The 13,895-nt window shown below is 37.2% G+C and overlaps 1 protein-coding gene across 1 annotated transcript in view; it reads right to left on the bottom strand.

The window, feature by feature from the left end:
* The window catches only part of vap (RAS p21 protein activator vap), a 46,080-nt gene extending 37,825 nt beyond the window's left edge, over positions 1 to 8,255 (bottom strand). The window contains exon 1 of the mRNA XM_083140919.1: positions 8,005 to 8,255. Coding sequence (XP_082997045.1) covers positions 8,005 to 8,192 — 188 coding nt within the window. The 5' untranslated portion in view covers positions 8,193 to 8,255. The remainder of the gene's footprint in view (positions 1 to 8,004) is intronic.
* Between the last annotated feature and the right edge of the window lie 5,640 nt (positions 8,256 to 13,895).

The following is a 13,895-nucleotide window of genomic DNA, read 5'->3' as shown; positions in this document are numbered from 1 at the left end:
CCTGGTGATGACAACACTCACTTCACATTTATAATATATAAATACATGAGATAGAGAAATTCAAAGGGGTGACCTATATCAGGAAACCCTTACTCATCTGAATTGCAGGAGAAGAAACAGTCCTTATACTTTTTGAACAGGCCACAAAGACAAATACAAGTTGCAAACAATGCTTTGTTGCTAGATCCTCAAGGAAAATGAGACGTTTTCCCCGATTGTCAGCAACATAACTAAAGAGAGAATTCACTGATGCAATTTAGCATAGCAAGAAGGCGTACTAAAAAATACATAATATAGAATTGGTAAATGAGGTACCTATATTTAAGAACGTGTAACCCTTCATTAACAAACATCCTTGGCAAAGCAGATAATGCAACGCACAGAAGGAACACCACAGCTGGTCTGCAAAATAAGCTTTATCTCTTGACCACAGCTTCATCTTCCTGTTGTACTTGATAAGAAGTCTTGCATTAAGCCCTGATAAGTGTAAGCCTAACACAGAAAAAGCAAGTACATTGCAGGACTTGGATTCTACACTTTTAGTAGTGGAACCAACATTGTCTTTATTGATCTTACTAGGGCTCACTGGGATGGGGAGGGGGGAGGAGAAAAGCAACTGGAGCATGGTGCTGAACACATCACATCCACTTTGACTACGACTGAGAATGTGAGATGCCCTACCTCCATGCCTCTAATCTGCCTTCATGGTATTGTATAATGAACAGGAGAGAACCTCTTTTATTTTTCCCATTTACTACTTGTTTAAAATGTAAACAACACTTACAAAGTGTTAGAAACTACAACTACAAAATGCAAGCTGTAAGGCATGGCTCATAAATAATTCTCTACTATTTTTCTATCCCCATCTATCTTTCCCTCCACATTTCTCTTGCCTTGCATTCTCATACATAACACTTCGTTATCCATTGTTCTTCAGATATATAATCCAACATGACTAATGACTTCTTAACCTTACTCTACGCTTTCCTACAATCTCCTCATTACTATCCACGTATTCTCTTCTTCTGCTTATCCAAACATCCTAACTACTTTCCTTTCAATGGCACGGAAAGCATTTTCCTCAGCTGTCGTCATTAGCCATGAATCTGATCTGTATGTCACAAAATATAAATTTGTAATTTGGCTTTCGAAATGACCACGCTGGAGAGCCAAAAAACAGGGATGATAGGTTTTGATATTATGAGCAATCATAGGATGACAAGCCACTTGGATCTGATTTATTTCACTTCACCTTTCTGCCATTTTTGACTAATTGCGAAGATGAGGAGTGAGATGATATGAAATTGATGAAGGAACACTCACAAAGACCACCGCTAGAATTCAAACCTGGGAGCCCTGGCATCGTAGAATTCTATGCAACAAGCTGCTTGGACCTCAAATGGTTGCTGTGTTACAATTTTCAGTTAGTTTTTTTTCTAGATAGAAAATAAGATTATAGTCTTTTTGTAATGGTAAGATATGTAAGATACTTACTTCATCTCTCATTACACATCCATTCTGGTTAGCACATCGCGCTGCAATGCCAAGGGTCCCGGGTTCGAATCCCGGTCGGGCTTGGTTGTTTGTGAATGTCCATTCATCAATTTCATCATTTCATCACTTATCCCCATCTTCGCAAATTAGCCAAGAGGCACAAAACGCGAAGTAAAATAAACTAAATCAAATCAAATCAAAATTACACATCCATTCTGAATTAGAAAAAATTACTTACTAGAACTTGCATCTCTTTTATTGACATTACACCTATTTTCATCCTTATGTACTTTACTTTAACTGTATTTAGTCATAATGTTGTTGCCTTGTAATCAAGGGGTTCCAGGTTCAATACCCAGTGAAGGCACATAGTAGTTCAGGTCTCACTTTAAACAGTAGGTCTGGTCCAGAGTAGCCAATCTGTGTCAAATGAACCTAAAAGCTCTCTTCTAAAATATCATAAACTACGTGATGCCACATCAAATGCAAGCAATGCAATAACATCCATTTCGGGCAGGAGTGGTCAAATTATTTAATATCCAGAATCTGGATTTTTGAGGCAATTATTGAACTGTGTATAGCGATATGTGGGACGATGGAGAGGTGTTCAGTGAAGGACTGATTACTTCCATTTGGTTATTTCCATCGTTTTTTTCTATAAACATCTCCAAAGTAAACTTCGAACTTCACTACAGCACAACAATGAACTATATTAATTCAAGTAATTAACTTTGTCTTCAAAGACATACATTCTCAGGAAGTACAAAAAGACACATACACCTCTGAATTGCATACACTTATATAAAAATTTTAAAATCTCACATTAAAGTGTAATATGACCAAGGGTGGAAAAATACAGGGTATGATTTTACAATACCGGACACTTCCCCAATTTCTTTCATATTTCGCATACTCATTAATTTAGGCCTCCTAATAAGGAATCTGCAGTTAAAATTCGGTGCTCACGTGCAGAACTTGCAAAACAAGGGGATCCGTGATCGCAACAGACACCCTCGATTTCTCAGAAAAACAATGTTTATCAGAAGATTTTGATGGTCCGTGGTCACAATTAGCCTTACACTCCTCGAACAATGCACAGGTAGCCCCACAAACTATGCACGGTTAGGTTAGGCTAACATAGTTAAAATTTAGGGTCGCAGTAATATCAGGAATACATATTTCATTACTTAGGTATATATATTTCTTTATTTAGGTATTCGAAACACAAAATCTTGCGATAAACAATGGTTTTCTTCATAAATCGAGGTTTTTGGTTGCGATCACGGACATGCTTCTTTTGCAAGTTCTAGATTTGAGCACCAAATTTTAACTGCAGATTCGTGATTAAGAGGCCTAAATTAATGAGTATGTGAAATATGAAAAAAAATTGGGGAAGTGTCCGGTATTGTAAAATAGCTCCAAACACATCTTGCCATGGCACTTGAAAATTTTCACCTGGCAACTGAATTTTTAAATCCATTACACTTTCTTAATAATGAGTACAGTATGTTTTTTTTTTTTTAATGTTCATGTGTTTTCTGTATCACATGCAATGAGAATAATAAAGATGCAATTATAAATTTTTGCACTGTTGCTAGCCAAATTTTAAAATCTGCAGCAATATAGTAGAGATGGCCATATATTAGACTGTACTTCATAGTTATTTATGCTGTTATCAGGGGTGTGTCTAGTATCCGAGTGATGCTCGCTGAGTAGACAGATCTTTTACTTCATGCTACGTGCCCATTGATCAAAATATCAGTGCCTTTGAATAAACTGTGATCACTGTGGCTGTGTCGAGTGGACAAGATCTCAGTTTTTGAAAAGCTGTTAATAATGGAAATAGTTGTGGACAAAACTGTCAAATTTTCATTTTCACACCCTCGCACAACTTTCCAAAACTACTGTTTGGAATAAACAACATTCTCATTTTAACACAATTACAAAAACTGAAAGGGTAAGGACGTCGAATCGACCCTTCTTAATAGAAATATGTATGATACATCACTGAAAAGAGTATGAATCAAGGATTCCAGAAATGTAAAGTTTAAGGTGAGGAAACAATTGTAAGTGGAAAAAAAAAGTAGTATTAATTGCCCCCTGATTCCGGGCTCCGCCCCTGGGGTAATTTACCTACCACCCCCTACCGTTACCCTGCCTTTTTCTATAGTCCCTTTGAATGAAAACATGAAAAAACACGAATGAAAACATGATTTAAAAAAAGTTGAATTCTAGTGCAAATTCACATATATATTCCCGTTGAAAACCAAAGTTCGACCTGGCAATACTGTGTGTTTACAACATGGATTAGGTTCAAGGAAACTATGGCAAGTAATGTAGTAGTATTCTTTTTATTTTATAGAAATGTAACTTCAAATTGAGAAATGCACAGTGGCAATTCGAAGTGTTAAATATATACTATTAGCGAACAATATTTTTTTTTACTTTCAAACAGTAAAACACAAGGGTCGATTGTGCAGTCTAGGCACTGGAAGTTCGATACCCGGTGGAGGCACATTGCACAGTGGTTCGGATCCCACTTAAAACTGTATGCCTAGCCCTTAATAGCCTTTCTGTGAATATAGTTGACTTAAGCAATCAAGTTCCCTAACTAAGTTACTGCCTTATCAAGATGAAGGTAAAAAGGGATATATTTTTTTCTCTTATTAGAACAATGTTTTTTATTTTCTGACAGGAAGAAAAATCTAACTTGCAGTTGGTTAAATATTAGTGAGTGCCTGCATAATGAGGGGAGATAGAGCATGAGTGAGTGAGTGAGTAAGTGTGTGGGGGGGAAGGGGGCCTGTTCACTTCATGCAGAGATAGGTTCACTGAGAGAGTCTCTACAGTCCCCATCTCCCTCAGGAATTTACTCTAGAGAAGCAAAGTTCAGTTTGTTTAATGATTTTTCAGAAGTTGTACAGGAGGATAATGATATTTTAGAATACTGCAGGTGAGTGTGAAAGCATTCGGAGAAACTAATTGCACAATTGAAATTTGACGAAGTATTATTTTATGATAATTTATGTGATGAAAAGTAAATTGGGCAAGTGACCAAACTCTTAAGTTGCTTCTACCCAACACATTTCTTGTATGGATGCATGTATACACTTGCAACAGAGTACAAATAAGGCAGTAAGAAGCAAGATTATGATTGGAAGTATTTTTTTCATGCAGAAAATAAAATTAAGATTGCAGTATAAATACAATGTTACTTTAATTACAGAAAATATAAATAAATAATAACAAAATGCAGAACTTTTCAACACACACAAGAAGTGTTGGGGCCGTTGACCCACTGTACCCCTCGAGAATTACATCGAATTTCTGTTTAATCTACAGATTTCGATGTTTTACTTAATATAAAATTGGTTCCAGCATTAGGAAAACACAAATAATGGATATATTTGACCCCAAAGTATGTGAGAGTAAAAACTTGCATTATCAGAGTATGTTCGCTGCTTTTTGTTAATAAAGACTCTTTGTATGCACACTAAAAGAGCGAAAGAACAGGTCGAAAACAACTATCAGTACCAAATCTAGCAACCCTAACCCAACCAAGTAAAATTATAGCTGCTGTTGTGAAATGTCGTTTTGGGTGCTATATTGATTTGTTGAAAGCTTTCAGGCTGTTCTGCTTCACAGTAAAGTAACATGCTAAGGTAACGTACTTTACTACACAATAACACATTTCCGAGAGCTAAAATCAGCTGAAAACGTTCATAAACAACAAAATCTTCATAAACAATGCAAGATATTTAACTTTCTCTAGGGGGTACAGAGTGTAAAGGGTACCTAAGCGTTTTTTAGATGGAACTGGCATGGTACAATAGTCCCAATATCTGCCACACATCTTGTTGTCATGATGCTGAGCCTACACATTTTTTTTTTTCAGTTGCCGACACGCATCGTACACATAATCACAAGGTAAATGGCAATTTGATGAAACATATTAAGAAATGTCGATGAAGTAAACAGTGATGTCTTATCCACACTCACACTAACCACTCTATCTCTTTAGGGCTGTTGTAATCTCTCACATTTCCTCCTTTTAGTTTACACAACTACATTAAATATTATGTCAAATAATTATTTAAAATATTTATTAAATGTTATGCCATAAATTTAATATGAACACTGTTATGCATTGCTTTCATCGTGGAATCACATGACCGGGAAATCATATTTTTTCAAGAGAAATATCGGTATGACTTAAGACGACCGGACCCCTCTCCGATTTTCTTTATATTTGACTTACTTACTAATTGAGGCCTGCTAATGACGAATCTGAAGTTAAAATTTGTCGGAAACGTCTAGAAATTGCAAAATAATTGTGAACCATTGATGCTAGCCCTACAAACTATTGATGTGTGGTTAGGTTAGTTTCGGTTAGGTTAGGCAAATATAGTTACAATTTGGTGTCGTGGTAGTATCAGGAGTCCTTCTTCGAGTAGATATTTGCTTCCTCTTTCCACTTGAGGAGGGGAAAAAAGTAGAGAAAAAACAAGCACCCCTTCATACTTCCTTCCTTCAAAGTGCCTGCTAAAGTTCCCACGGCACCGTTGCAAGTGTTAGATAGCAGTTGCAGGCGGGTGAACCCCTTGCGAAACAAAAAAAAAATTGCGAAAATCGACTGTTTCCATTTCGAAAACTAAACGCCGTATTTTAACTTATTTTGCAATTTCTAGACATTTCCGACAACTTTTAACTTCAGGTTCGTGATTAAGAGGCCTCAATTAGTGGGTATGCCAAATATGAAGAAAATGGGAGATGGGTCCGGTCATCTTAAGTTGTTCCAAAATATCTCACCAACGCACAATTGCCATTGCTTTCCCTATGTGAACCGGATGCTGCATATGTTTGATAACGTAATCCCCTGTCAGTTTTTCCAACTTTTTTTTTTTTTTAACTATGCTTGTCTAACCTAACCTTATCGGAATGGTTCGTGGAGCTATCCGTCAGCTACCCATGCATAATGTACAATTTGCACATGTGACGAACACGATAGTAGGTATTTTTCGGTGAAGAAGGTTGGAAACACTGCATACCCACTAGGGTAGTCAAGTTTTGCTCGCCATATTGTGTGCCAAGGAAGTGAAAAAAGGAATAACAAAAATTACTATCTATGTGAAAAATTGTTTGTTTTCGTGTAAAAAGCATAATGGCACCTTGAATTATGTTTCGCAATACACAATTGGTAAGTAGGTAAGATGCAGAATATGGGCTGCTTAGGAGGAACGTGATTCCTAATTTTATGGTAATGGTTTGAAGTTAGTAATCGGGAAAAGTAACTTTCAAGGTGCGGAAATGTGTAATTTTCAAAAAAAAACGAGAAATACAAGTTCAGGTTAGGAGAAATAGAGTTCAGGATGGGCGCTCTCGAAATCGTGGCACTGCACAAATCTAGTGAAAGCAAAAAAATGCCTACGTTGTTAGGTAGCTAGGTTTCGTTCTCTTAGCCTAAATAATAATTTGTCATTGTATTTATGCTAATGAAACCTAACCTAACAGGCCTAATTAACCTTGTAGGCATTCCTCATTGAAATAATGAAAGAAACTGTACGTAAACAATACGGATGCAAACGAATGGAAAAATGCATAGCTTTTAGTAGCATGAAAACATATTTCATTGTATTTATGCTATTGGAATCTAACCTAACAGGCATAAACAATATGGACGCAAACGAATGAAGAAATGAGCCGAGAAATGCATTGCTTATAGTAGGAGGAAAAACATTTTTTCGCAAAAAAATATAATCGAAAAAATAACACCGGAAAATAGAAGCAGAATGTACGTACTTTCAGGGGATATACATTTTGTTCGTCTATGTATACGAAAAAAGCAGCCCATGTTCTGCAGTGAGACCAATTTAATGTGAATACATTTTCAACCTCATCGAGGAAAAAATTTCAAGTGTCAAACGAAGTAAAAGGAAATCTTGTACAGCAATGAATTGCCTTGATTCAATACATATAAATACCCGAATGTATAAAGTTCTTAGCATAATATAAGACCCTTAATAACACCTTGATTGTACAATTAAATTTTAAAAAAATGGGGGGGGGGGAAACAAAGTACCTACTGAAATTTATTATTTTTAACTTTACGGCTGTCTCCGTTACTTGCGTGAGAAATTCACAGCTAATTACTCTATTCGAATATGAACTGAAAATAACTTGCATGTCGTCCGAATGGAAACAAAAAGTCTTTCGTCGTTCCATGAAGATAGGGTTACACAAATAAAAACTATCGAAAGTAAAATCCCTATGAGAGTTTTTTTTTACAACTGTCGACACAACTGAATGACTCACGCATTTCTTAAGGAATTGCTTTTGCACAGGATATAGTAGATTTTCTATCTGATCTGATGTCATGCAAAATGTATTTCTTCATAAAAGAAGTACAGAGTAACTCCTTATATTTAATTTTAATGAAGCGAAAAATTATTTGCAACTCTCAATGAGGTGACTATTTTCCATTAAAGATTTACATGAATGGAAACAACTCACTGGCTTTCTGGAGGAGCTGTCAACAATGAAACATTTGCTCCTTCTCCTTCTTCTGGATCCGCTAAAAATGGGTCAAATTCCTCTCCAACAGCTCCATCGTGTCCTTCTTCGCTTCCAGTACTAGGAGAACCCTGAAGTTTCTCCTTCGGTAATATAACACCCGCACCGCCCCGCACAAATTCAGCCATGTTGGCCTCAACCTCTCACTAATGCCATCTTAGCAGCAACCAGTTGAAACGCTTGAGTCAACTAGTACTTCAGAATATTGATACAGCGCAAACGTAACTTCAAGCAAACTTGCAGTCGAATTTAGAAAATGTAAGATGGACTCGTCTTCACACGTGGAAATAATTCACAATATTTATTTTTATGAATGACTGATAGTGATTAATAAATGAACGAGCTTATTCTGTTTATGAATGAAATAGCTAGGATGGCTAGGACTAGGAATTAGGACACAGACACAACGATTTAGCTATGACACTATATTAAGATAACAGATAATCCAACTGCTGTATTATTTAACAGGGACAGGGGCCACAAAGTTCATGAATAAACTAAACATTCAAAAAAGTGCTCCATTTTGCTTTGCACCACGCCATAAAGGTGTACAGTGGAGGTGTGAAGTTAGAGCACAGTTAGGACCACACACTTTCTTGATCACGGCCGAAGGAGGAGGTGATGTGATCAGCACCACGCCCAGCGTTGCCAGGTCAAATTTTCAAAAATCGGGAGATCGTCCCCTGAAAAATCAGGAGATCTGCTTAAAAAATCAGAAGAACTAATAATAGCGCATTATCAACGCTCTTGGGGGGGGGGGTGAGTGGGAAAAGCTTTCTACTATCATTATTGAACGTTAATTATTAATTTTAGATATCAAAAGATAATACTGTTATGTTAATACAAATTTTATTATGAATTTGTACTTCAAGTGGTACGATAACCCCACCCCCTTAATTCACCTAAGGTAAAGGTACAGTTTCCCCCAACCAGTGGCGATGATCGAGTGCCAAAACAGAGGGGGTGCAAGTGACAGTACTGGAAAAAATCCGACCTCGATTTTCTGTTCATCTCTCAGAAATATTCTAAAATAAATGGTTGTGACTGTGCGTGGATTTATGTACTTGGCGTTTAGAAGTTTATGGAAACATTTCGTGATTTTTGTGTTAAATAAGACTAGAGCTTCAGCCACTACGCATTCGGGGATATATTTTTGAATTACTCTACTTGATAACACCTTAGCTTGCTTTTATTTAAAATTAGACAAAGTTAGAGGATGTAAGAACGCCCACAGTTTTTTCTTAACAACACATTCAAAGCATACTCGCATTGATGGTAATGGAGAAGGGCTATCATGCCTGAACTCCCAAAATATCCTTGAATTAAAATTTTACTTTCAATCAAGGAAGGTAACCAACCAGTATTAGACAGATTGATTGATTGATTTGGTTTTTTTTACTTCGCATCTGCCACATTTGTCTAATCATAAATATGTGAAATTGATGAAGGGACACTCACAAAGAGCACCCATGCCCAGTCCGGGATTCGAACCCGGGAACCAGTATCAGACAAGTCGCAGGTTTTTTCTTCAACGTTTTTCCCAGCCACTCCAGACAATGTAAATGATAATTAAATCGCCTTTTGCATTCGAAGATTATCTTATATAAAATCGGGAAAGATAATTTCTACCGCCACAGTATTGATTGAGTATAATGGGACATAAGACCAATTGTAGTAGCAGTTACGCTCAGAAATGGCTTAAATAAAAACATGAACTATTATTTCTAAGTTAAGAGACTGCGACGTACAAGCATAGGTATAAGTCTGCAACAGCAGTTAGCTAAGCCGACCTCCGTGGCTGAGTAGTTAGCACAGCGCTATGACATCAGAGATCCCGTCTCGGGATCGAATTATTGATTTAGTTTATTTTACTTCGCGTTTTGTGCTTCTTGGCAAATTTGATGGGGATGAGTGATGAAATGATGAAATTGATGAATGGACATTCACAAACAACCAAGCCCGAGCGGGATTCGAACCCGGGACCCTTGGCGTCGCAGCGCGATGTGCTAACCACTCGACCCCAGGGTCCGGCCGTCTCGGGATCGAATCTCGGCCTGGGCACGGTTGTCTCTTTATCAATTTCATCATATCATCATTCATCCTCGTCTTCGCGATTAGCCAAAAGTGGCAGAAATGCGAAGTAAAATAAACCAAATCAATCAATCGACAGTTTACTAAGAGCTTTTGTAACCATAACCTTTAGCTGCATTCGTTATGTGGACTCCCTTTTTATCCGAGTTGCAATAAACACTACCATAAAACTGAAAACTTGTTCCTATGTGTGGGTGGCAACATTGGTATTTAGTTGTAACCAGTTTTCAGTTACCTCCCCTTTGACAAAAACCGCACCAGAAGGGACACCCGTGTTGGAGTTCCCAATGCACAATGGGGTCAAGAAGCCGCGCGTCTTTCCCAGTGTCATCAAGCCTGGTATAACCATATTCTATGGTATAACCCTCCTCCACCACCTACCTCTCTCTCTCTCTCTCTCTCTCTCTCTCTCTCTCTCTCTCTCTCTGCAGAATATTTATGGGTCTTTGCATTCCGTCAGCTGAATATGTAAATTTTAAATCAATTTTCCATTTTTTTAAAATAATTGTTCATTATAAATATTTAAGGAAGCAAAAAATCAGGAGATTTCCACATTTTCATGAAACTTCTCAGGAGATCAGTAGACCGTGCTGAAAATCAGGAAATCTCCTGCGAAATCAGTAGACCTGGCAACACTGACCACGCCCCTGACTGACACCCCCACAACCAGAGTTTCCTCCAGTCCAGATTCCCGCTTCATACGACGCTGGGTGGGTGCCGGAGCTGCTTGAACAGGTGGAAAGAATCCCGGTTCTCCCCCGCCATAGATGAATGTTCATGAATGGATATAGAAACTTCAGAACTATGGTATTTTTATTTTGGTCTACCCTTTCTTTATTATTTGGGTTCGTTATCTTTGCATCATTCGAATGCTGAGATGGTAACTTTAATGAAGGTCATATATATATTTCATTTTCATACCTCTTTCCTGCCATCCTACGTCTTTTCATTTCCCCGTCACGATCAACCTAACGGTGAAAATAAATTAACCAAACTTTTGAATTATCAGAGGGAAAGTTAACATAACTCATATACCCCCCCCCCACACACACACACACACAAATTCCAACACCCAAAAGCGCCATCTCCTGACTAACTATGAGGTATATAGCGTAGTCGAATGGTGAGGAATGTCAAGTTCATTGAGACGACGTGTCTGTGAATTGTGTTGCCATTACATAATGTTTCAAGTAAGTACGCGGGTTTATGTTCAGTTTGCAGAACATGAATGAAAGATAGATAGTGCAGTAGCCTCCTGTTGGCCATTGTTAAAATATTATATCTGTTTAAGATGGGAAGGATGTGATCGCGTTTATCCAGGCCAAAAGTATATCTGATGCATGCATTTTGTGCGATTTGAATTTTTCTGCTGAGTTTTTTCGCAAGTTTGGACCCATACACAGTGTCACAATAATCAAATAGTGGAAAAATTAAAGATTGAACTAGTCTAAGTTTACATTCTGCAGGTAGTTGATCTTGGAAACGCTAGAGATTTCTCAGAATAAAATATGCTTTTTTACATTGTGCATTGATGTGGTCCGTCCAGTCCAACGTATCGTTAACAATCAAGCCAAGATTTTTTGCTGAATTTTTACATGAAATGGTTTCATTATTAATTTTAAGTTCAATTGGCTCAACAATAGAATTTTTTTGCGATTGTTTCGTTCCAATTAGCATATAAAGTGATTTTTCAGGGTTTATCTTAAGTCCATTTGATGTACACCATGTGTAAATATTGTTTAAATCGGTGTTGAGTGAGGAAATACTACTTTCTAGCGCTGTACGTCTAGTCGAAAAATACAGTTGTGTATCATCTGCATAGAAATGTGGTGTGAAAAATTTTATAACTTTATTTAAGTCTGCGGTGTAGAGGGTGAAAAGGAGAGGCCCTAAAATTGATCCCTGCGGAACCCCTGCTTTTAAAACTACAGCTTCGGAGATCTGCGAGGGTGAATTTTGTTTTCTATTAAGTAAATAGGATTCAAACCACCTTACGGCTACAGAGTCAAATTTAAAGTATTTGAGTTTAGATATTAACAAATCGTGTTGGACTGTGTTGAAAGCTTTACTAAAATCCAGTAATACGAGAAGTGTAGAACAACGGTTGTCAATTTCGCAAAGAATATCATCTGTAACTTTTGTTAAAGCTGTTGCTGTGCTATGCCGTGCACGGAACCCAGACTGAACTAGAGGTAACAAGTTGTTCGCGTCAACATAACATATTAGATGCGAAAATACATTTTTTTCTAGTACTTTAGAGATTACTGGTAATAGGCTTATGGGCCTAAAGTCATCGAAAGAACTGATCTCTTTTTTCTTTTGAAGAGGCAAGACTCGCGCTTCTTTTCATCTTTCTGGAAATGCGCCTTTAGACAAAGAATAATTGATTATATGAGTTAATGGAGTCAGTACATATGGTAGTGCAATCTTTAACATCTTAGTGTTTATGCCGTCTGCTCCAACACTGTTTGATTTAATTTTATGCACTACTTTGTGCACATCAATTTCGGTTACTGTGTTAAAACAAAATAATTTATTTTCATCGGTAAAGCTACGGCTTTCAAAGTACTCAATTTGTTGCGTTTTTAGTTGAGTGGGAATACTAGATAGATTGCTAATTTGCCCAAAATGATTATTAAGAGCATCGAGCTCGAGTGCTGCGTTCACAAGTGAGGATAAGTTCGCATTGACATTTTTATTATCCAGCACGCCCCACTGTTTTAGTTCACGCCACGTTTCGTTCTTATTTAATTGAATAGCGCCAAATTTAAAAGAGAAGTATGACTTCTTTTCCTGTCGGATAACGGTAGTCGTAAAATTTCGGAGTTCTTTGTAGTGGTTCCAATCGGCAACGTTGTTCGTCCGTTTGAATTTCCTCAGAGCGTTGTCTCGAATACGCATTAATAATTTTACATTAGGAGTTATCCACGGAACGCGCTTCATCTTAACTCGGGCGGTTTTCATAGGTGCATGGCAATCAAATAAACGTACGATATTGGAGCTAAAAAAGTCTACTTTTTCATCAACGGTATCAAGTGAATGCAGTGTTTCCCACTGAACATTTGTTATGTCTTCGGCAAAATTGTCTATATCGAAAGAGGAGAAGCTTCTGTAATTCAAATATTTTCTCTCATTAGCGGGTTTCTCATAAAGCAAGTCGATGTACGTGACACAATGATCCGTTTTTTAAATGACCATTTGGTATTTTCCAACAGACTTTTCGGGATTCCACACACCTAGTAATTAGCATTAGAAGGGCAGTATTCTACTGACTGTACGGAAGGCCTGTGTGTCCATTGTTTTTGTTTAATTTAAATAAACTCCTCTCATTAATGATCTCCGAGAGTTTCATTTTCTGCTTGATCGTATATCAATATAACTTCCACTATGCTTCCACTGGTGGGTTAGCATTTGGATTCTTGTTCTTAATATCCAGGCGTTTCGAGCAGATTAGGCAAGTTAAGTTTTTGTATTATGTACATTTTCGCCCTTCACCTGCAAGTCTGTGCATTGTTTTAAATAAGATTTCAAACAACTGTCACTTGGGGCAGCCTATTTTGGACCAGATTTCTCAAAAATTAAAAATCTGTGCAAATTGTATTTTCCAAGCTTGAAAACTTATCGCATAATGAAATTTCAATTCTATAAACTCTTCCCTCATTTTCCGTATCTTCAGGTGAATACATAAATAAAAGAATGTTTAATGATAATAATTATGTCTACTTTAACCACTTACTAGA

This window comes from Lepisma saccharinum, chromosome 19, assembly GCF_977018435.1.
Source record: "Lepisma saccharinum chromosome 19, izLepSacc3.1, whole genome shotgun sequence".
NCBI lineage: Eukaryota > Metazoa > Arthropoda > Insecta > Zygentoma > Lepismatidae > Lepisma > Lepisma saccharinum.
This window is presented reverse-complemented; position numbering and strand designations above follow the sequence as displayed.